Below are 23,528 nucleotides of genomic sequence, written 5' to 3' on the forward strand. Positions count from 1 at the left end.
TTGCTGTCAATTCTGCCACTGTGTTTGAGCAGTCACACTATCAGCTGCTCAGTAAAGTAACTTCGGGTTAAAAAAAAAAAAAAGTATTTCAAAAATGGTAGGGAGAGACTGTTTTGGTTAACCATGGAATTAACAGGATACAGTTGGTAAGGGCAAAGGGCAAGCATGAATAAAGTGATAAAATGCATTTGGAACCCAGCATACTACTGTTCTGAACCTCACATCATCATGTAGGACCACCTACAAGTTACATGTCCCACAGCTCTCAGTTTGGCAGACAGTGCCACAGGCCCAAATCAAAAAAACCATACCCATACACCCAGCCTCTCACCAAAAACTGCTTCTAATTCCTAGAGAAGTGTATCTCTGTCCACAGGCAGCTGATAGTCACATCTAAGTCCATAACACAATGCTCAACGAACAAAATTTAAAATACAGCGAGAACTCCATTCATGGGCCACTACCGGAGTAACATCTCTTCATGTCTTCTTCAGCACATTGCCTTTTTCCTCATCCAGATAACTATAGCATTTAATAGTTCTTCCAGCTAGAAATAATGTCACCCAATTTAAATCAGAAACATTTAACAATTTCTTGAATAATCTTCCTTCATCACCTATATTATTGTGCTTTTACGCAATGTTAAATGAATGGACATGGGTCAACCCTCTACAGTCTTTCCCCTTACAAATCCTCAAAGCTGACAGGAGATAGGAATCTGCATCTTAGCAACTACACCTTTGTTTTTAAAAATTAAACCTAAAACCCCCTATGTCTACAGGCAAGAAACTTCACGAAGGTAACTGGTTAATTAGAGCAAACAATGCTTTGTACTAGTTGACGGTATCACTAAATATTGTTTGTGGTTTTTAAGGATTATGTACCATGCACAGATCTTCCAGTTTCGGAATTCAACGGAAATAATTGATTTTAGCCCAGTAAAATAATACACTGTAAAGAATATATTTTTTTGTTTGTAGGCTACCTGTATAGAGCCCATTACATCATAACTTAAATGTCTGAACACAAATCCAACCATGTGCCACTTGAAAGTAAATATCAACTGATAACACTGTAAACTCAAAACTGCTTATATATCAAGAAATACCCTAATGAACGTAAGTATGCACATCCAGTAAAATAACTTAAAAGGAACTTCTGTGCTAAAGAAACAAAAATGTCTTTTTGAAAGAAATACCTCCAATAACCCCCATGCAGTATTTTGCACTCAACCACAACTTTCCTTCTCTCTAAGTATCAGGATTGCTTCATAAGATTGCCAAAAATGAGGCAAGCATACCCTGCTTCTCCATAGATTTTAGCAATTGCAACAACAGGTTTTTCTCAGTCAATTTCTTTATGTCTGCTGAAATGGAAAGCCTGAAAAAGTTCTGGGCCTCTCTTATGCTGTACAGAAATGTAACAACATGCTGAAGTTCCAGCCACGGTGGAATGCAAGCACAGAGTCTCTGCATGAAAAAGAGCCACAAAAATTGAAGGGTTTTGTTTGTTTTGTTTTCAATTGTTTGGAAAAAAAAAGGCATTTCTATAGTATGCTATAATTTCAATACTGTGATAAATCTTCAACACAATAAAAAACACAATACTCTTTACACAGGGGCTGCCTCCCTTACAGCATACTGTCAGCAATTCTTTTCCCATTTTCTCAAACAATGAGCACACAAAGATGGAAATGAGAAAGATAGTAGCAAATTAAGAAAATAGAGTGTCTAAAGAGGTGTGCTACAAATGCATTGGCTTGGATCTGTCTAGTTAAAATCTGGGATTTCCATTAGCAGCTTTTAGCAATGATAGATGTTTCTAGTGGTCTGTTGCAGGATGCAGCATGCCTCTGCAGTGAGAGGCTGGCAGAGATAGAAATAGCAGAACCACCTTAGCTTTATTTGTAATTACTGATGATTTTGTGTCAAGTTCCATACTGCCTCCAGAAGAAAAACAAACAAAATACTATAGAAACAACAAAATACTATATAAAAATTGATTTTATAAGCATATGTACTGAGAAACAGAGAGAATATTTAAAGAAAGGGACAGACAAAAAAGCCCACAGCCTATTAATTATAAAGAAGAAAGTCTGAGAAATAGAATTATGGGAATATTAAGAAAAATAAGTTATTCACTGGAAAAGATACAGGATGGCAATAAACCTGAAGGTACATCAAAATGAACCTCTACTTTCTTTGTTGAAGTTCCAGAATTACATCTCCCTTAATCTGCTTCCACCTTTATAGTAGCATGGGTCATTCAAGTTCATTTTGTACGGATTATATAAAGACCGATGAAGAGCTCAGTTAACCACGCTTGTGATATCTGTACTGTCAGTGATTTCAAATACGGCTATTCTGCCAAAGCAAGGACTCTTCATCGTTACTTTTGTCAAGGCATTGTAAAACAAGTTTACTTTCTAACAAACTTCTGGGCAGATAAGATCCTCGGCACCTTGCAGACAAGGAATATACTTTGAAAATGATTGTAGGCTCTTAGACAGGAATACAGCTGGTTTATTTCAGCCTGACAAGTAACATTACAATTAAGATTTCAAAATAACTCTATCAATCCATGTTATCTCCTTGACTTTCCCAAAAGACCACAAACTAATTTTTAATGACGCTTTAAAAGCACGAATTTTCCCTTTATAGCAAAACCATTTTGTAACTCTCTGCTGGTGATGTATCTCTAATGTTCTTCTGAAGCATGCAGTATAAAGTACTTACACACTATACAATGATCCAGAAAGAGAAGGTATGTTTGATTTCCTTTTATTAGACAAAATCAAAACCACTCATATTTTTCACAACCGGGTAGCTAAAAAAAGACAAGTCTAGAAGCAAAGTTGTCAAAAGCAGACTGAGCCACATAAATTGAAGTGGTTTTTGTCGTTATTTGGTGGGTTGTTTGTTTTGTTTTGTTTTGTTTTAATGTTTGCAAAAGAAGCAATGAGGTCATGAAAACCCTGGGCAGATACAAGACTAGAATAAGATGGCTCAGATTCTACTTAAGTCCATATAGCCAGCATTTTCTATCATTTCATTGGTTTTGGACCTTCAAATGTATTTTGCCAGTTAGGGACCAAAGCAGAATTCAGACCACTCCAATCTTGACCAGGAGGTCTGCATCACCTTCCATCCTGACATAAACATCTCTAGTGCACAGCCAAACTCTACTCACCATAGCTACTTCCAAGCTTTCCCCTTCACACTGTGCAGACCTGAAGTGGCCTGGGTTGGCCTGAGCAAGCTTGAGATCCTACACTCAGTGCAGCACACTTGCCATATCTGAAGGCTTTCACACGGCTCAAGTCCAGCCTGCTTGCAAAACAACCACGCTGAGAGACAAAGTATTTCATGTAAGCTCTTAAACTGGTGCATGCTCTCTCTCTACATTATATATATATATATTTGCTTGGTGACAAAATGGACAAAGACCTTAAAAATTACAATGATCGGCGCAGAGGAAGTAGGAAAATAGTTTATGCTTAAAAAAAGAGATTTCCAGAAAAACCTACAGTACTACCAAGGCAAGGGACCCAGACGGAGCAGACCCTGAACTGCTTCTTACTACCCTGCCATGCGCTGATCATTTAATGGATTGTAAAGGTATAACATAATTTCAGCCATCTGCAGAGAGTTTTCTGTGGAACGTACACCTATTCCATATGCCTGCAAGTTCAGAAACCAGTCAATTCCAAGACAGCCAAGCAGATAGGTCAGATTTGCTGTGGCATGCTGCTCTCAAGTGAAAATGCCACACCAGAATGACTTCCATTCACATTATGAGACTAAAATAGTGGGCTTGCATGATGACTTGCCTGCCAGATGAAAAGCGATGGAATTCAAGACGCATCTAGACAGCATTGTATTGAATACTAGGGAAAAGCCAGTCATCACAGTTTGTGCACGTATAAAATATTAAAGTAAAAATTTTACTTATAAGTAAGAAACTAGAAGCGCCACAGTAGCATTCTCTGAAGTGCAGTCAGCATCACGTTTGACACCAAGCAGACAGGCAGAATCTCAGTGTGCAGCAGACAGCTTGCTGCATCAACTACAGTTGACAGTTCTGGCTTACTAGAAATCAGGGAAAAGTTATTGCAATGACACAGTTGATGCAAAGAGGGGTGAAAATCCAAATAAAATCCAGTAAAGCAAATAAATCCCAAATCAGAATACTAGCTGTTAGGAAAAATCCACCAACAACCAAGGGCAACTCCAACATGGGGATAAAACTTCAATAAATATTTTTAAAGAAGGCTAATGCACAAAATGTGTAAGTTATGGAGAAAAAACACATGACCATTAAACTATGTTTGTCCTGGGGAAAAAAAAAGTATATTACGTAGCTAGAACGAAAATAATTTTCTTCTAAAATGCACTGGAAACTTCACAAGATTGACTGAATTCTAGCTAGTTTTGTGGGAAACTCGCTGGGCCATCCATTTCCATAAAAACAACTATTCTCAGTAATTAAAATATTTTAAATACCTCAGCGAAGCACTGAATCAAGGAAAAAAAAAAAAAGATACCTGTTTTAATGAAAACAATAGAATGCCTCGGTTTTAAAAAAATTCTAAATTTCCCAAATGGAGCTATTCATCTGTACAGTTCTTTGTAAAGTTCTGAGTGATTTTAAAGGCAAAGTTAAAGGACAAGAATTTATTTTCTCATAGGCAAGACTCCCCTGTGTCTCTGAGAACACGTGTGCACGCCTATCTGTACATATACACAAAGGCGTAGGTACGACTGAATATAGAACACACATGTCGTCAACAACAAGTAGCTTATCAAGGTTTGGACGTTCACCCAGACCTCATTCGGAAGAGTTCTTCAGAGACCGTTTGTTGGTTTACTCAGACCAATCTCTGAAGGCGTTTTCTCGCGTTCCGGGCCCACCAGCAGGTCGGGCAGGCCGCGGCCACCACACGCGGCTCGGCCGCTCCTCCCGGGCCGGCGGCGCCGGCGCCTCCGGCCCCGCCGGCGCTGCCGCCCCCGGGCCGCCCAGCGGAGGGGCCGCCCCCCCGCCCCGCCCGCGCTCCCGGAGCGGCGGTTCCCAGCGCCACCCCGCCGGCCGCTCCTCTCGGCCGCTCCCGAGCCAGGTAGTTACCAGAGGGCTCTCAGAGGCGCCGGGCACCAGCAGCAGCTGGCGGTGAAGCTGCCCGGCGCACCTGAGAAGGGCATCGGGACGCCCTCCCGCCGCGCCGCCCCCGCGCTCCCGTCGGTTTCGGCGCTGCCGCGGAGCAGGCGGCCGCACGGGCGCGGGGCTGCGCCGCGCCTCTCCCGCCCGCTCGCGCCCTCCGCCGCAGCGGCGCCTGGGCAGCCGGGCCCGGCAGCGGACCAGGGCGCAGGCTGCGAGCCCGCCCGCGCCGGTCGCAGGGTCCTAGAGCCCGCGGGTCCACGGCAGCGGCGGGCGCGCAGCAGTGTCTGCCGGGCAGCTGGAGGGGCGACGCAGCCCCCAGCTTCTGTCAGTTTCCTGGTCAGGGTCAGTTTCCCCTCCAGTGTCTGGAGTTTTTAGAGGCCGTGGTTTTTATCCTGTCTTGGCTGGACACAGCTTTACAAACGATCTGAAGATCTGACTGTAAATACCGGGTGCTGTGGCTGCCACCTGCCAGCGTTCGCTGTGGAGGGAGGACGAGGGCTCCATGTAGTGCAGAAGCATAAATGCAGTAGGGGTGATGGGGGGCTGGGGAAGTGGCGCTGGGTGGCTAGTCTTCCTAGCTGTCCTATGGACGAGAAGCTTCTGGCAATAGTGTGCTGAACGGGCAGCGCCTGGGCACAGGGCAGTTGGTCCCCTGGCTTTCCTTCTGCTTGTGACAGATGAGAGGACGGGCAGGTGAGAGGTGGCTGCTTGTTCCTCCTTTTCATGTTGGTTGTGTGTGGTTTTGTGTCAAGTGAAACACTTCCAGCATCGCAGTGTCAGTCTGCATGGCAGTTTCTCTGAGTACCACCATCTACTGAAGGCTGGAAGGAGCTGGGTGGTTACGTGAACCTGACAGTCCTTGGGGCTGTGTGACATACTAGGAATGAAATGAAGCTGGAGGAGATGGCCAAATGGGAATTACTGAGATTTTTCTTCTTTTAATTTCACTTTCAGCTTTACTGACTGAGCCAGACACGCAGCAGCAGTGTCGCGAGGGCCGGAGCTGTGGCGGCGGATCCGTGAGCGCAGATCCCGCTGGCAGCGCGAGCCCGTCCCGCAGCCTCGCTGGGGTTGTCTCCTGCGGCGGTGCCGGAGGGAAGGGGCGAGACGCTTTCTAGCGTCAGCGAGAGCGTTTCCTTGTCCGCTGAGTGTGTCCTAAATGGTGTCAGTTTGTCTTAATGTTGTCTCGAATTGCTCAAATCGCTCTGGCTTTTAAAGAATATCATGCGTTTCAAGGTGGCCCATTTCCCTCGAATCCTCCGTTAGCTCAGCTGCTGTCCTGTCCCTTATTCTGACTGAATTCCTCTGCTTTCTTCTGTGCTATTTTTTTTAGGACGCTGAACTCTAATTTGGAATTTTTGTATTTCAGAGGGGGAGCGGTGAACACCTGATGCTTAGCAGATCCCCCAGCCCAGGTGAGGAACGGAACGTGGCGGAGGAACCCGAGCGGGAGATGTGGTGCCGTCCTCCGTCCCCGCCGTGCCGCGGGGCAGCTGCCGGCCTGTGGGATGGGGGCTGCGACTCTTTGGGGCGCTGCCCCCTCTTTGTTTTCCTAGGGGAGCCCCCTACGCTTTTTGGGGGTTGTGGTACGTACACGTACGCAAATGGCATGATGAGAGTAAGGAGCTGCCCGTTGGGGCTGTTTCCCTTGCTTTGTGTGATGGTGTCACTTATGGCACCCTGGCGTGACTGGGGCTGGTGATGCGGGTGGGGGAGCAGGTAAGTTGGGGTCAAAGGGAGTCCCCCCGAAAAGAGGGGGTCACAGTCCAAAAATGCCTGAAAATTCATGGGGGAGGATAAAATGTATCAAAACCTGTAAATATGAGTGTGAGCCATTCAAACAGAGAGAAATCTGTTATTTGTTTTTATATATTGCGGAATGGTATTCATGTATATATAAAATGTTTTTTAAATAAAACCTTTTTCTACTATATTATATAAAGGATTTTAGAACGTAAAAAATTTCTGTTGATGGTTTTAAAAATACAAACGCCTATTTGTAATTAAGATCTCCTAAGCGAGCCGTGGTCTGCTTCCCCGTTTCTCCTTGGTCTGTCTCTCCCGCTGCCCGTTCTAGGATTTTTCCCCACCGTCTGTGTCCTGCTGCTTGTCTCTGATCTTGGCCTCTCCTTCCCTTTGCCCTGCCTCCCTGTCCCTTTTGCCTCTCTCTCTGTGTCGCCTTGTCTTGCTCCCTGTCGTTCTCTGACAAGCTGACCTGCTCCTTGCCCTCCTTTTTCGTGGAATCACAGGCTCATTCTGCTTGGAAAAGACACGTGCAATTTTATAATCTCTCGACTGTTTCGAGAAACTGCCTGGAAGAGATCATTCCTTTTCTTGTTTTCTTTTCTTTCTTTTTTTCTTTTCTGTTCGTTTGTTGGCAGCGAGGCAGCTCATGAGGACGGGTGAGCTGCTGGACTCTTGAAGAAAAACGTTGAGGGCGAGGAAGGGAATCCTGGCTACGCATAGGCTTGGGGAAGTGTACGTCGGTATGCGTGTCTGTCATCCGCGCGGCTCTGGGAAAGCGCGTTCCAGGGCAGCTGAAGCTGCCCACGGGTCAAGAAGAAGGGCCGGGGGTCTGAAAAGAAGCGGGCGCGCTGCGGCGGCGCGGGGGGCGCGGCGCACCCGCGCTCGGTGCTGCCGTCTGGTGGCCACAGGCCGGTACTGCAGCTGGGAAGCGGCGCCCTGTGCCCGTGCCGGGGCGGGGCCGAGGGGGGCGCTGCCGCTGCGGGCGGGGTCGTGCCCGCGGCCGTCAGAAAGCGGGGGGCAGCGGTCGGACCGGCCGCCGGGAAAAAAAGAAGAGGCCCCCGGCTGTCGTGGGGCAGCCCCGCTGAGAGGGGGCACGGGCGAGGCGGCAGCAGGAGGCGGCGGCGGTGTCTTCTCGGTCCCGGGCAGAGAGGGGAGAAACCTGCCGGCTGGCGCTCCTTAGGGTTGAGTGTTTCTCTTGTCTTTGTTCACAGTGAATTTAGGGGCACACTGGAAATAGCCTTGAATGTTTAAACGTAGAACTGAATTTTTTGTGCGAAGTGGCATGGGTATAGTTAATTTTGGAGCACCTGGGTGCCAGTTGAAATGTAAGGAATGAAACGGGATGGAAACTAGTAATCGAACCTGGGGTTGACTTGTGGGTTTTTTCCCTTGTTAATATGTCGATGGCATGTTGTCCTGCGGCTCGATCCCCGTTCTGTTTAGTGGAGTCTTCAACTGAGGACATTCAGGTAAAAAAATGTGTCCTTCCAAAAAAGGACTAATCGTTCGTAGGACTGAGAGAGGCTTTTAAGTACGTGATCAGAACTGAAGCTGAATACTACTTTACGATGCTGCTGTTGGTCTTCGCTTTTGTTTGTTTCCCCACCGCTCCCTAATGGTTGGGAGCTCCAAGTCGGATTTTATTTTTTTCGATCACTAAGACGCGTTTTTCCCCCAGGAGAGGCTATGCTTCAAAATGACTTTGTTTCCTCACAAATGTGCAAGTCCGTTGGTGTAAGACAAACAGAAACCCACCGTAGTCAAGTTCGAAGCGTGTGTCTGGGAGATGGATGGTTTAATTTTACGAGTTCACACCTGTGCGATTTTAGTGCCGGAGGAAAATGAAAGCTAAGGGCTTTTTGTGGTGTGGGTAGGCATCCGCACACCTCTTTAGTATAAGCGAATGACGGCGGTTTGTTCTTTGCTTTTTAGTTTCCGTCTTTGAAGCTGCACGGCCAAATGGGCTCGGGGTCCCCGCAGGGCGGCGAGCAGGCGAGTGAGGATGCAGAGCGGGCCAATCAGACGGCGCGAGCGAGGTTGAGGCGCGGAGCGCTGATAGGCGGAGAGAATGGCGATTGACGTGCGTAGGCAGCCAATCAGGTTGTCGAAGGGGCGGTGCTTGTGAGGTCGCTACTGCGCATGCCCAAATGGGCGCAGTCCTCAGTCAGGTCCGGCGCAGGCGCGGGCTTGTGGGGGCGGAGCGCGGGAAGGAGCATCCAATAGGAGGACAGCGCGGTGGGGTGGAAAGCAGCCAATGAGAGCGCGCCGACTCAATCCAGTTGGAATAGCTAGCTCCCTGGCAAGCGTGTCCGTGGTGTCTCGGGGGGGTACCGGGAATGAACGGGACGGGCGTCGGGGCGAGGGACGGGAGGCTGCGGAGCTCTCGCTGCGGCCGGCTCCCGGGGATCTGGAGGCAGGCGGTTCAGGGCAGGGCAGTCCTTCGTGAGGTCCCCGGAGCCGGCAGAGGGGCGTGAGGTGACAGGCGGGAACCTCCCGCCGGGTGTCGGTGCCCGCTGAGCGCGGCGGGACGGTGGGAGGGAGCGAGGGGAACGGAGCGGCGAAATAGGCGGCAGGTGAGTGCGGGCGTGGCGAGGGGGACCGTGACGTTGGAACAGGAGGAACGGGATGGGCCAGTGCGGTGGGGAGGTGTTTAGTTAGGTTTCCCCCTCCTGCCCTCGTGGCCGAGCTCGCGAAGCTGGTGAGAGGCGTGTGACTCTTAGGGCAGGTGGGCTAAAGGTCTGTGGCCTGGAGCCGTGTCTCCAGTGCAGCGCCCGTTCCCGGTATTGCGGTCTCTCCGGGAGCGGCGCAGCCCCCTTTTGTCAGGGGGATGTTTAAAAACAGAGCTAAGGTGCGGTTGCAGGCTCGGCGGCGTGGCGAGTGGGGTGCCGCTTTGGCGGAAGTGCGGAAGCTCAGGGCGAGGCCCGGCGGGTTCTGTGTCTGTACGTGCGATTGGGTGTGTCCACCCACGCCAGGCTCAGGGTCCTTTCCGGCCCGAGCACCCTCCCCGTGGAGAGGAGCCCCGTGGAGCCGTGGCACCCACGCGCTCAGCTTCCCCTTTCTGGACAACGTGGCACAAGAGAAAGAAAAAGAAAACGCGCACACAAAAAGACAGCGCGAGACCTCGCGCCCAATATGCACGTGGCTCTGCGCTTCGGGCGGGGAGGCGATGGGCGGAGGGAATGGCAATTCAAGCGCAGAGCGGGCCGATCGCGTGCTTGCATGCTGCCGCGGGCCGGGGACAGCTGGGGTCGGGACTCAGAGGCGCTGCCTCCGGGTGCCGTCGGCCAGCAGAGCAAGCCGGGCGCGTTAGCCTTCCGGTACCGGGCTGGCGGGCAGCGGTGTTCGTTTTCGGGACTTGCGGCCGTCCCTGCGACAGGGGCGCTTTCCTGCCGCGGCTCTCTGGTTTTTTTGTTTTGTTTTGGGTTTTTTTGCGGGGTTCCCGCGGAACGCGGCACGCCTGCTCGCCCGGGGCTGCCGCGCCGGGTCTCAGTGCTGCCGTCCTGTGGGCAAAGCGCGGTACTGCAGGCGGCCGCCCCAATGCGGTGCCGCGGCGCGCCTCGGTGCTGCCGTCGTGTGGCGAAAGTCGGGTACTGCAGCGCACGGCCAGCAAGCGCTGCCTCTGGGCGATGGCGCAGGCGCCCGTGCCAAAGGAAATGCCAAAGGAAAATGAAAGAGAAGGGTTTTTTCTGGTGTAAGTAACCATCCGCACGCCTTTTTAGTATAAAGCGAATGACCGCGGTTGGTTCTTTACTTTTTAGTGTCACTCTCTGGAGCTGCACGCTTTCAGCTTTACTGACTGAGCCAGATGCGTAGCAGCAGCAGCAGCAGCAGCAGCAGCAGCAGCAGCGTGGCGAGGGCCGGAGCTGTGGCGGCGGATCCGTGAGCGCAGATCCCGCTGGCGGCGCGAGCCCGTCCCGCGGCCTCGCTGGGGTTGTCTCCTGCGGCGGTGCCGGAGGGAAGGGGCGAGACGCTTTCTAGCGTCAGCGAGAGCGTTTCCTTGTCCGCTGAGTGTGTCCCAAATGGTGTCAGTTTGTCTTAATGTTGTCTTGAATTGCTCAAATCGCTCTGGCTTTTAAAAGATGCCTTGTGTTTCAAGGTGGCCCATTTCCCCCAAATCCTCCGTTAGCTCAGCTGCTCTGCTATCCCTTATTGCGACTGAATTCCTCTGCTTTCTTCTGCGCTCTTTTTTTTCAGACGCTGAACTCTAATTTGGAATTTTTGTTTTTCAGAGGGGGAGCTGTGAACGCCTGATGCCCCCCTCTGGGGCTGCGCACAGAGAGCGTGAACCGCCACAGCAGCTGAGAAAGATGCCGAACACCCTGAGTCTGCATGTGCAATGGGGAAAATAATAAGAAAAAGAACAATTTTAGGCCCTGGGGAAAGCGAACTCTCCCTGGATGCGCGCAGCTGGAAAGCAAAATGAACCATATTTTCGTGCATTAAACCAAAAGCATGTTGTGAAAAAGTGCCAAAACCTCTCAAAATTAGGCATTTTTGAAAAGTTTAGGAAAAAAAAAAAAATAACGTGTCTTATGGACAGGCACACTGCCCCCCTTTTGGGGCAAATACGGAGTGAAACGCCAGCAGTCGCAGGGGCGTTGCTGGGGATGATCCGGTGTGGAGTCTCTGTCGTGGGTCGGTTCTTCAGAGCGAATTCTCCTTTGCGGGTTGTCCCAGGTGAGTCGTCTGCTGTGGGTGGTCCCGGGTGGACCCCCCAGGTGCAGGTCACCCCCACACAGGTCCCGTGCCCCCCCCGCCCCGTGCGCCTTTCTACTTGCACTGCCTCCCGCGTGTCTCTGCCCCTCCCCAAACGATTTCTCTCCAAACGTGCCCCGCGGGCATTTTTTCCCCCGTGAGACGTGTCCCCGCTCCCTCCTCTCTCCTCTCCGGCCCCCCCGTTCCACACTGCCCCCCCGTCGCCCCTTTGCTCGCGGACCCCCGGGGCACCTGCGCTGCCCCAAAGCGCCCGTTGTCTCCCCCCGTAGCTCTGTCCTCCCCACCCGCTCGCTGCTCTGCAGCCCAGCCCCATGGCAGTTGTTTTCCCTGGGAAGCTATATTTCTATTTCTAGTCATATATATTTATGCATATATATATATATATACACATATGAAATTATTTTTACGTTTCTATAGATGACATATAGAGAGATACATATATGTATATTTTATATATGTGTGTATATATATGTATGCAGATGGAGCATCCGAGGGCTCTAACGGACCGAGAAAAGAACTAGAAATGGATACAGAAATTAAATAGAAGGGAAAGCCGCGCCGGCTATGCAAATCGCCTGGAGGTTCCAGCGAGTGGGTGGAGAGAACGCGAAGGGCGGTGCAGAGCGGGCCAATCAGGACGCGCGAGAAAGCTGGAGGGGCGGAGCGGAGCGCAGCGCGGGGCAAACGGGGGGGGGGGTGACCATAGGCGGGGAGAATGGAAATTGACGTGCATAGGCAGCCAATCAGGTTGCGGGAAGGGAAGCGAAGGGGCGGGCGGGGGGCGTGTCCCGCGGGCTTCCCGATGCGCATGCGCAAAGATGGCCGCTGCCAAGCGCGGGCGGCGCTCTCGGCGGCCGCGTGCGCGCCCCGCTCGAGCCCGGAGCGGTCCCGCCGCGCCGCCGTTCGTCGCCGTTTATGCGCGGCCCCGGTGAGTGCCCGGCCCGGCCGGCTCCGCTGCGGCTCCGCCGCCCCGGAGAGTCGGCTCTGGGAGCCGTGCTTGTGGGGAAAACGGGCCCCAATGGCGCGGTCCTCGCGCGGCTGCGCCCCGAGGAGGGTTCGTGGGGGCGGAACACGGGGAGGAGCAGCCAGTGGGACGGCGCGGTGGCGTGGAAAGCAGCCAATCAGAGAAAATGCCGAAAAAGAGCCCGCTAGGGTGTATTTTAGCTCACCGGGAAGACTGGGGAGCCACCTGGGGATAACGTGAATAGAGAAACCTCGATGAGATGTAATGGTCAGTGGCAGAAGTTGATTGACGGGAACCTGAGGAATCCAGCCTAGCGGATCCACCGGTCCTAGTAAGGCCAGGGAAACACAGGAAAGGAATGGAGTTTTTAATTGATACTGGAGTGTCTTGTTCTATTTTGAACCAGGAAACGATACCCTTAGATAAAGATTTTGTAACTGTAGTGGGAGCTACTGGCCAACAGGAGAAAGCTTTATTTTTACGGCCAATCAAATATAAGTTAGGAAAACCAATCGGGATGTATAAGTTCTTATATACGCCTAGGTCTCCAAAACTGTTACTAAGACGAGACCTATGAAAACAATTGGAAGCAATCATAACATTCAAACGGGGGAAAGTGAGATTCAAGATAAAAGAGCTGAGATTTTAATTGGCAATGATTCAAACGGACAAGCAAAGCCAAATAGCTCGGGAAATATTGGATCAAGTATTTGCAGGGGTATGGGCTTCGGCAGTTCCTGGTAAATCAAAGAATGCAGAACCAGTGAAAATCAATTTGAAAGCTGGAGCTGGACCAGTCAGAACTAGACAATATCCTCTGAAATTAGAGGATAGAGAAGGGGTAAAAGAAATGACCGGTAACTTTTTGCAGTTTAGGCTGCTGATAGAATGTGAGTCAGAAGCGAACACTTCAATCCGGCCTGTAAAGAAACCAGACAGTAAAAGCTATAGGTTAGTGCAAGATTGGAGAGCGATAAACAAAATTACCGCAGATTGACACCCGGTAGTAGCTAACCCTTACACATTGTTAGATAAATGGCGAGATAATCACAAATGGTCTACTGTGTTGGATTTCAAAGGTGCCTTTTTCTGTCTTGCATTAGCCAAAGAGAGTCAGAAGCTTTTTGCCTCTGAGTGGGAAAATCCCTTTACTGGGAGAAAGACCCAATTGACCCGGGTCGTGTCACCCCGGGGATTCAGGAGCAGCAGCCCTGTGATTTTCGGAAACCAGTTAGCATGAGAACGTGACGCCTGGGAAGCCCTTCCGGGCAATGGGACTTTGTTGTCTCCTTATAGGCACAAAACCCAAAGAGGCTTGTGTGCAATGGACTGTAAGCTGACTGATTTTCTGCGATTAAGTGAGCATCGGGTTTCCCAACAGAAGGCCCGGCTGATGCGGCACCGAGTGACCTATCTGGGATTGGAGATCTCCGGAGGACGGCGAGAGCTGGGGACAGAGCGGAAAGAACCTGTTTGCCGGACGCCGGAACCGGCGACGGTAAAAGGGCTGCGGACGTTTCTTGAAAGGACAGGTTGGTGCGGGCTTTGGATTTATAATGATGGACTCTCAGTAAAGCCTTTGTACGAACTGTTAAAAGAAAACAGCTCCGAGTTGAATTGGACGGGAGAAGCCGGGAGGGCTTTTTCGCAACTGAAAAAGGAACTGGCGAGGGCTCCGGCCCTGGGCCTGCCAGATGTCACCAAACCATTTTGGTTGTACTCACACGAAAGGCAAAGTATTGCTTTGGGTGTTCCGGCACAGCGGTTAAGATCTCCTAAGCGAGCCGTGGTCTGCTTCCCTAAGCAACCAGACGAAGCGAGCAAAGGCTGGCCTGGCTGTCTTTGAGCCGTGGCAGCTGTCGCGCTCGATGTGCGGGAAGCTCGTAAGCTCACTGTGGGACAGAAAATGACTGTATTAGCGTCCCCTGAAATACCAGGCCGTGTGGGTGGAACAAGATGATGGAAATATTGCTACGACTGACATTGTCAATCCAGCTTCTCTCCTCAGTGGATCTGTTTCGGAGCCTGTGGTGTCCGATTGCTCGGAAACAACAGAAGCTGTTTACTCCAGCGGACCGGATCTAAAGGACCAGCCAGCCACTGGAGGATGCTGAAGACTCCTGGTTCACCGTCGGAAGCAGCTCTGCGTAAAGCAAGGAGTACGTCAAGCCGGGTATGCGGTGACAACTACCCACAAGGTAATCGAAACTAAACCTTTACCTGCAGAGACCTCTGCCCAGAAAGCTGCGCTCACGCGAGCTTTAGAATTATCCAAAGAGAAGAAGGTTAATATTTGCACTGTTTCAAAGTATGTTTTTAGAATGGTGCGTGCCATTTGAAAAGAACAAGGTTTATTAACAGCAGAAGGAAGACAGATTAAATATGATACTCCAAGTGTTGGAAGCTGTGCCGTTGCTAGAAAAGTTGCCATCGTGCGTTGCAAAGGGCATCGAAAGGGAGCAGTGATCAGGAAATTGGAAATAAATTGGCAGATCGCAGATTATACTGCTAGACAAGCAGTGTCACGGCCCCCCTGCCCTGCCTGGCCTCGCTGGCTTTTCTGTTGTTCTGTCGCGGTCCTTCTCCCACCCTTTCTAACTGCTTTCCCCTCCCTCCCCCAGCCAGCCATCCCCTCTTTCTTTTCTCTCTTCCTGGGTGTTTTTTTCTTTCTGCGTATCTCTCTCCAGCGGCCCAGCACCGTTGGTTTGGTTTTTTTTTTTCCGCTCCGGCGCTGTCCCGCTCTCTGTGCCTCTTTCCCCTGGCTGTCATTCTGTGGCGCTCCTCGTGTCTGTGTTTTTGCAATTCCTCCGTCTCTGTCCTGCAGCCCATGCTATTGTCCTGCTCCCTGTCGTCGTTTCTCTCCCTGCATGCTGCCCCCGTTCTTTTTTCCCTTCCTCGCTCCGTCTCTCGGTCCTGCTCCCTGCCCGCCCCCGTTCCTGTTTCTCTGCCCTTCTCCTTGTCTTTCCCCTCGTTTCTCTGTCCCGTTCCCTCTTTTTGTTTTTGTTTCCGTGACGCTCTGCCCCGCTCCCTGTCCCGCGGCCCGGCGCCCGTTTCTCCTTGGTCTGTCTCTCCCGCTGCCCGTTTTAGGAGTTTTCCCCACCGTCTGTGTCCTGCTGCTTGTCTCTGATCTTGGCCTCTCCTTCCCTTTGCCCTGCCTCCCTGTCCCTTTTGCCTCTCTCTCTGTGTTGCCTTGTCTTGCTCCCTGTCCCTGTCTTTCTCTGACAAGCTGACCTGCTCCTTGCCCTCCTTTTTCGTGGAATCACAGGCTCATTCTGCTGGGAAAAGACACGTGCAATTTTATAATCTCTCGACTGTTTCGAGAAACTGCCTGGAAGAGATCATTCCTTTTCTTGTTTTCTTTTCTTTCTTTTTTTCTTTTCTGTTCGTTTGTTGGCAGCGAGGCAGCTCATGAGGACGGGTGAGCTGCTGGACTCTTGAAGAAAAACGTTGAGGGCGAGGAAGGGAATCCTGGCTACGCTTAGGCTTGGGGAAGTGTACGTCGGTATGCGTGTCTGTCATCCGCGCGGCTCTGGGAAAGCGCGTTCCAGGGCAGCTGAAGCTGCCCACGGGTCAAGAAGAAGGGCCGGGGGTCTGAAAAGAAGCGGGCGCGCTGCGGCGGCGCGGGGGGCGCGGCGCACCCGCGCTCGGTGCTGCCGTCTGGTGGCCACAGGCCGGTACTGCAGCTGGGAAGCGGCGCCCTGTGCCCGTGCCGGGGCAGGGCCGAGGGGGGCGCTGCCGCTGCGGGCGGGGTCGTGCCCGCGGCCGTCAGAAAGCGGGGGGCAGCGGTCGGACCGGCCGCCGGGAAAAAGAGAAGAGGCCCCCGGCTGTCGTGGGGCAGCCCCGCTGAGAGGGGGCACGGGCGAGGCGGCAGCAGGAGGCGGCGGCGGTGTCTTCTCGGTCCCGGGCAGAGAGGGGAGAAACCTGCCGGCTGGCGCTCCTTAGGGTTGAGTGTTTCTCTTGTCTTTGTTCACAGTGAATTTAGGGGCACACTGGAAATAGCCTTGAATGTTTAAACGTAGAACTGAATTTTTTGTGCGAAGTGGCATGGGTATAGTTAATTTTGGAGCACCTGGGTGCCAGTTGAAATGTAAGGAATGAAACGGGATGGAAACTAGTAATCGAACCTGGGGTTGACTTGTGGGTTTTTTCCCTTGTTAATATGTCGATGGCATGTTGTCCTGCGGCTCGATCCCCGTTCTGTTTAGTGGAGTCTTCAACTGAGGACATTCAAGTAAAAAAATGTGTCCTTCCAAAAAAGGACTAATCGTTCGTAGGACTGAGAGAGGCTTTTAAGTACGTGATCAGAACTGAAGCTGAATACTACTTTACGATGCTGCTGTTGGTCTTCGCTTTTGTTTGTTTCCCCACCGCTCCCTAATGGTTGGGAGCTCCAAGTCGGATTTTATTTTTTTCGATCACTAAGACGCGTTTTTCCCCCAGGAGAGGCTATGCTTCAAAATGACTTTGTTTCCTCACAAATGTGCAAGTCCGTTGGTGTAAGACAAACAGAAACCCACCGTAGTCAAGTTCGAAGCGTGTGTCTGGGAGATGGATGGTTTAATTTTACGAGTTCACACCTGTGCGATTTTAGTGCCGGAGGAAAATGAAAGCTAAGGGCTTTTTGTGGTGTGGGTAGGCATCCGCACACCTCTTTAGTATAAGCGAATGACGGCGGTTTGTTCTTTGCTTTTTAGTTTCCGTCTTTGAAGCTGCACGGCCAAATGGGCTCGGGGTCCCCGCAGGGCGGCGAGCAGGCGAGTGAGGATGCAGAGCGGGCCAATCAGACGGCGCGAGCGAGGTTGAGGCGCGGAGCGCTGATAGGCGGAGAGAATGGCGATTGACGTGCGTAGGCAGCCAATCAGGTTGTCGAAGGGGCGGTGCTTGTGAGGTCGCTACTGCGCATGCCCAAATGGGCGCAGTCCTCAGTCAGGTCCGGCGCAGGCGCGGGCTTGTGGGGGCGGAGCGCGGGAAGGAGCATCCAATAGGAGGACAGCGCGGTGGGGTGGAAAGCAGCCAATGAGAGCGCGCCGACTCAATCCAGTTGGAATAGCTAGCTCCCTGGCAAGCGTGTCCGTGGTGTCTCGGGGGGGTACCGGGAATGAACGGGACGGGCGTCGGGGCGAGGGACGGGAGGCTGCGGAGCTCTCGCTGCGGCCGGCTCCCGGGGATCTGGAGGCAGGCGGTTCAGGGCAGGGCAGTCCTTCGTGAGGTCCCCGGAGCCGGCAGAGGGGCGTGAGGTGACAGGCGGGAACCTCCCGCCGGGTGTCGGTGCCCGCTGAGCGCGGCGGGACGGTGGGAGGGAGCGAGGGGAACGGAGCGGCGAAATAGGCGGCAGGTGAGTGCGGGCGTGGCGAGGGGGACCGTGACGTTGGAACAGGAGGAACGGGATGGGCCAGTGCGGTGGGGAGGTGTTTAGTTAGGTTTCCCCCTCCTGCCCTCGTGGCCGAGCTCGCGAAGCTGGTGAGAGGCGTGTGACTCTTAGGGCAGGTGGGCTAAAGGTTTGTGGCCTGGAGCCGTGTCTCCAGTGCAGCGCCCGTTCCCGGTATTGCGGTCTCTCCGGGAGCGGCGCAGCCCCCTTTTGTCAGGGGGATGTTTAAAAACAGAGCTAAGGTGCGGTTGCAGGCTCGGCGGCGTGGCGAGTGGGGTGCCGCTTTGGCGGAAGTGCGGAAGCTCAGGGCGAGGCCCGGCGGGTTCTGTGTCTGTACGTGCGATTGGGTGTGTCCACCCACGCCAGGCTCAGGGTCCTTTCCGGCCCGAGCACCCTCCCCGTGGAGAGGAGCCCCGTGGAGCCGTGGCACCCACGCGCTCAGCTTCCCCTTTCTGGACAACGTGGCACAAGAGAAAGAAAAAGAAAACGCGCACACAAAAAGACAGCGCGAGACCTCGCGCCCAATATGCACGTGGCTCTGCGCTTCGGGCGGGGAGGCGATGGGCGGAGGGAACGGCAATTCAAGCGCAGAGCGGGCCGATCGCGTGCTTGCATGCTGCCGCGGGCCGGGGACAGCTGGGGTCGGGACTCAGAGGCGCTGCCTCCGGGTGCCGTCGGCCAGCAGAGCAAGCCGGGCGCGTTAGCCTTCCGGTACCGGGCTGGCGGGCAGCGGTGTTCGTTTTCGGGACTTGCGGCCGTCCCTGCGACAGGGGCGCTTTCCTGCCGCGGCTCTCTGGTTTTTTTGTTTTGTTTTGGGTTTTTTTGCGGGGTTCCCGCGGAACGCGGCACGCCTGCTTGCCCGGGGCTGCCGCGCCGGGTCTCAGTGCTGCCGTCCTGTGGGCAAAGCGCGGTACTGCAGGCGGCCGCCCCAATGCGGTGCCGCGGCGCGCCTCGGTGCTGCCGTCGTGTGGCGAAAGTCGGGTACTGCAGCGCACGGCCAGCAAGCGCTGCCTCTGGGCGATGGCGCAGGCGCCCGTGCCAAAGGAAATGCCAAAGGAAAATGAAAGAGAAGGGTTTTTTCTGGCGTAAGTAACCATCCGCACGCCTTTTTAGTATAAAGCGAATGACCGCGGTTGGTTCTTTACTTTTTAGTGTCACTCTCTGGAGCTGCACGCTTTCAGCTTTACTGACTGAGCCAGATGCGTAGCAGCAGCAGCAGCAGCAGCAGCAGCAGCAGCAGCAGCAGCGTGGCGAGGGCCGGAGCTGTGGCGGCGGATCCGTGAGCGCAGATCCCGCTGGCGGCGCGAGCCCGTCCCGCGGCCTCGCTGGGGTTGTCTCCTGCGGCGGTGCCGGAGGGAAGGGGCGAGACGCTTTCTAGCGTCAGCGAGAGCGTTTCCTTGTCCGCTGAGTGTGTCCCAAATGGTGTCAGTTTGTCTTAATGTTGTCTTGAATTGCTCAAATCGCTCTGGCTTTTAAAAGATGCCTTGTGTTTCAAGGTGGCCCATTTCCCCCAAATCCTCCGTTAGCTCAGCTGCTCTGCTATCCCTTATTGCGACTGAATTCCTCTGCTTTCTTCTGCGCTCTTTTTTTTCAGACGCTGAACTCTAATTTGGAATTTTTGTTTTTCAGAGGGGGAGCTGTGAACGCCTGATGCCCCCCTCTGGGGCTGCGCACAGAGAGCGTGAACCGCCACAGCAGCTGAGAAAGATGCCGAACACCCTGAGTCTGCATGTGCAATGGGGAAAATAATAAGAAAAAGAACAATTTTAGGCCCTGGGGAAAGCGAACTCTCCCTGGATGCGCGCAGCTGGAAAGCAAAATGAACCATATTTTCGTGCATTAAACCAAAAGCATGTTGTGAAAAAGTGCCAAAACCTCTCAAAATTAGGCATTTTTGAAAAGTTTAGGAAAAAAAAAAAAATAACGTGTCTTATGGACAGGCACACTGCCCCCCTTTTGGGGCAAATACGGAGTGAAACGCCAGCAGTCGCAGGGGCGTTGCTGGGGATGATCCGGTGTGGAGTCTCTGTCGTGGGTCGGTTCTTCAGAGCGAATTCTCCTTTGCGGGTTGTCCCAGGTGAGTCGTCTGCTGTGGGTGGTCCCGGGTGGACCCCCCAGGTGCAGGTCACCCCCACACAGGTCCCGTGCCCCCCCCGCCCCGTGCGCCTTTCTACTTGCACTGCCTCCCGCGTGTCTCTGCCCCTCCCCAAACGATTTCTCTCCAAACGTGCCCCGCGGGCATTTTTTCCCCCGTGAGACGTGTCCCCGCTCCCTCCTCTCTCCTCTCCGGCCCCCCCGTTCCACACTGCCCCCCCGTCGCCCCTTTGCTCGCGGACCCCCGGGGCACCTGCGCTGCCCCAAAGCGCCCGTTGTCTCCCCCCGTAGCTCTGTCCTCCCCACCCGCTCGCTGCTCTGCAGCCCAGCCCCATGGCAGTTGTTTTCCCTGGGAAGCTATATTTCTATTTCTAGTCATATATATTTATGCATTTTTATGCATATTTATAATCTCTCGACTGTTTCGAGAAACTGCCTGGAAGAGATCATTCCTTTTCTTGTTTTCTTTTCTTTTTTTTTTCTCTTCTGCAGCGCACGGCCAACAAGCGCTGCCGCTGGGCGATGCCTTATTCTGACTAATACCTCTGCTTCTTTCTGTGCTATTTTCTTAAGATGCTGAACTCTAATTTCGAATTTTCGTTTTTCAAAAGGGGAGCTATGAACACCTGATGGTCAGCAGATCCCGCAGCCCAGGCGGGGAACAGAACGTGGGGGAGCAGAGCCCAAGCGGGAGACCTGGCAACATCTTCCCTCCCCACCGTGCCATGGGGCAGCTGCTGGCCTGTGGGATGGGGACTGCGACTGTTTGGGGCACTGCCCCCTGTTTTGAAGAGTTGTGGTACGTACATATGTAAATGGCATTATGAGAGCGAGGAGCTGCCCGTGGGGGCTATTTCCCTTTTCTACCTTTTTTTGGAGAGAAAAGAAGGGGGGATTTGGGGGGGTGATGATGATGTTACTGGGGGGTGTGCTGATGGTACTGGAGGAGCAGGCCAGTGAGAGATGGGGGGGTTACAGCCCCAAAATGCCTGAAGGATCATGGGTAGGGTGTTTAGTGGTACTGTGGGGATGAGAAACTTCTCCCTGTCCTCTGCAGGGAAAACAAAATAAAACAATCCTACATCAAAGCTGTCCTGGAGAAGTACTTGCTGTTTGTCATTCAGGTTCTAGAACTGCCGGATGTCCTGTTAAAGGTTGTGGTGGTGCAGGTCAGGGATCACCAGGCTGTGCCGAGACCACAGGATGGCTGCTGGTGGAACAAAAGTCAAGGAGAACTTCTCAGAGGTAAGAACCTTTCGATTTGCTCTCCTCAGGACGCATCCATTTGCTTCTGGGCCTCTCACAGGCTTACTCGCCACCTTGTTCCCTCAGAAACCCGTTTCCTTCCAGTTCCTCTGTGATTGCCCCGCCTGCCTTTGGGTGCCCGCAGGCTCTTTGGTGGCATCAAGGTGCCCGTTTGACCTTTTGCTTCATTTAATTCCCCTCTTTTTCTCTCTTCCCCTCAAAACTTCCCCATTTGCTTTTGGCACATCCCAGAGGCCTCATTTTTCCCTCTTGTACCCTCTCAAGACCGCTCTGTTTGCCCCTCCGCTCCCTTTAGAACTCCTCTGATTTCCATCTGCTCCTCTCAGGACAGCTGAGCTTGTCTTTTGGTTACCTGAGAGCCCCCATTTACCTTCCTTGTAGCCGCCCCCCGTGTTCTTGTTGCCTGGGGACCTGTTTGTGTATTTTGCAGCCCAGAGGCCTCTGTTTGCCTTTCTTGTGACCCAGAGCCCTTCATGTGGCCTCCAGTTGCTGCAGGACCTCTCCCTTGGGCAGCGTGCCCTGGAGCCATCGCAGGCACCCCCATCAGCTCCCCACATCCCTCCGTACCCTTCGTGTGCCCCCTGTCCCCTCATGTCCCCTCCATTGTCCTTCCAGGCACCAGAATCAATGTGTGTGGCAAGTGGCCTCGTCAAACCACGTCCCTTCCAAGTGCCTCTGTCCCCCACATGGTCCTCTCGGGAGGAGGGCTTTAGTATCGCTCTCTGTGGACTCGTTCGTCTTTCTTTAGACCTCTCCCGAAGGGTTTCGTCATTTATTTTCGTTTGAGATGCTTAAGTGTTACTTAAGGTGCTTGTACTGTTTCTGCCATGTGGGGTTTGTTGTTGTTTCCAGCCTATCCTGGTGTTTTCTGTCCTTTGGGATTTATTTATTACTGTTGTGAGAGTCAGAGAGAAAATGAGGAGTCTCTGTGACTTAAAACTATTGTTGATCTGCAGTGTTTTAGAGAAGGATTCTTACAGGATGTATTTCTCCCCAGAATGCAGCGCTGGTACAAGTTCACCAGGACACGTGTGCCCAGCAGGTCTGTCGGGCTGGGCAGGCGGTGAATGGATGCGCTGGCAGCGGCTGCTGAACCAGCCGGGGTTTGTTTGACCGTGTCCAGCCTCGTACGTGTGGTTTGTTTTCACTTGCGGGTTGAAACAGCAGTTTCCTTAATTAAAAATACCCCAACATGGCCCCCGACTGTTTATAAATGGAGGTATTAAAAAACCTCCCAGGTAGTAATGATTCCCAACATAACATTAAAAGATTTAGATGCAAAATAAAATTAGAAAACAGTGAGTCATGACTGTCTCTATTTAAACACAGCTTTTTTGGGAGGTGTGTGAAAACATCACAGGTATAAATTACCTCTAAGTAGAGTCAAAATAAAAAGACAGCAAACTACATCTTATTAACAACAGTTAATTTTAATTTTTCACTGTGATATCCAGTCTGGGCTTCTCCTGCAGGGGCGTGTCCTCGAGAGGTCACGCCCCCAACTCCATCCCCTTTAAAGCTCCGCCCCTGCCAGTGTGTGCCCTCCCCAAGGGGCGTGTCACATGCAGGCCCCTCCCCTTTCACCGCATCGCCCGAGGAGCATGACGCACTGAGGCCCCGCCCCCAACTCCTCCCAACCACCTCCCCTAAGCCACGCCCCCTCAGAGCATGTCCTGTAAAGGCTCCACCCCCTCCAAAGCCCCTCCCTTGTTAAGCCACGCCCCCTTGGAGCACATCCCCTGCTGACCCCACCCCCGAGTGGGCTGTCCAAGGGGTGACGCCTGCACAGGCTCCACCCCCGGGCTCCTCCCACAGGGCGTGACACACGGAGGCTCCACCCCCTTCCCCAGGCGGGGCTCCCCGTGGGCGCGTCCTCTCATAGTCCCCGCCCCTCCGCACTGACCCCACCCCCTGCATGCGGTGCCACCCCCAGCTGTCTCCCCATCCTGTGCCCCCCCCAATCTGTGCCCCATAAGTAACCCCATAGCAGCCCCACAGGTACCGCTATAGCAGCCCTGTGCCTGCCCCTAAGTGCTCCAGACACGCCTCTGAAGAGCCCCTATAGCAGCCCCATAGGTACCGCCACAGCCGCCCCATCCCGCCCCGCGGCCGCCGCTGCGGGACCGCCGGAGCCCCCGGCCCCACACCCGCCCCGCAGCCCCACAGCGCGCGGCCTCGCGGCCCCGGTGCCGGTGAAGCCACGTCCTGGCTGCGGCCGGA

At 53.0% G+C, this 23,528-nt stretch overlaps 1 protein-coding gene and 1 long non-coding RNA gene across 8 annotated transcripts in view; one reads left to right on the forward strand and one right to left on the reverse strand.

Annotated features, from left to right (window-relative positions):
* Positions 1-5,195, reverse strand: part of GARNL3 (GTPase activating Rap/RanGAP domain like 3) — a 50,915-nt gene extending 45,720 nt beyond the window's left edge. For all 3 annotated transcript variants that reach the window (XM_065648252.1, XM_065648251.1, XM_065648255.1), the window contains exon 1: positions 5,122-5,195. In XM_065648252.1, the coding sequence (XP_065504324.1) occupies positions 5,122-5,195 (74 nt within the window). The remainder of the gene's footprint in view (positions 1-5,121) is intronic.
* A 1,325-nt stretch (positions 5,196-6,520) lies between these two features.
* On the forward strand, positions 6,521-22,686 carry LOC135996378 (uncharacterized). 5 transcript variants are annotated; one of them, XR_010607264.1, is made up of 8 exons: positions 6,521-6,569; positions 11,130-11,577; positions 13,962-14,112; positions 14,576-14,778; positions 19,578-20,025; positions 20,654-20,841; positions 21,167-21,287; positions 22,306-22,686. It is a non-coding gene; the product is annotated as an uncharacterized LOC135996378 (long non-coding RNA). The 5 variants fall into 5 exon arrangements; XR_010607263.1 differs by lacking the exon at positions 6,521-6,569 and having other exon boundaries at positions 10,804-11,577; XR_010607267.1 differs by lacking the exon at positions 6,521-6,569 and having other exon boundaries at positions 10,804-11,577; positions 14,589-14,778.
* Positions 22,687-23,528: the final 842 nt, after the last annotated feature.

Source organism: Caloenas nicobarica, chromosome 19 (genome assembly GCF_036013445.1).
Source record: "Caloenas nicobarica isolate bCalNic1 chromosome 19, bCalNic1.hap1, whole genome shotgun sequence".
NCBI lineage: Eukaryota > Metazoa > Chordata > Aves > Columbiformes > Columbidae > Caloenas > Caloenas nicobarica.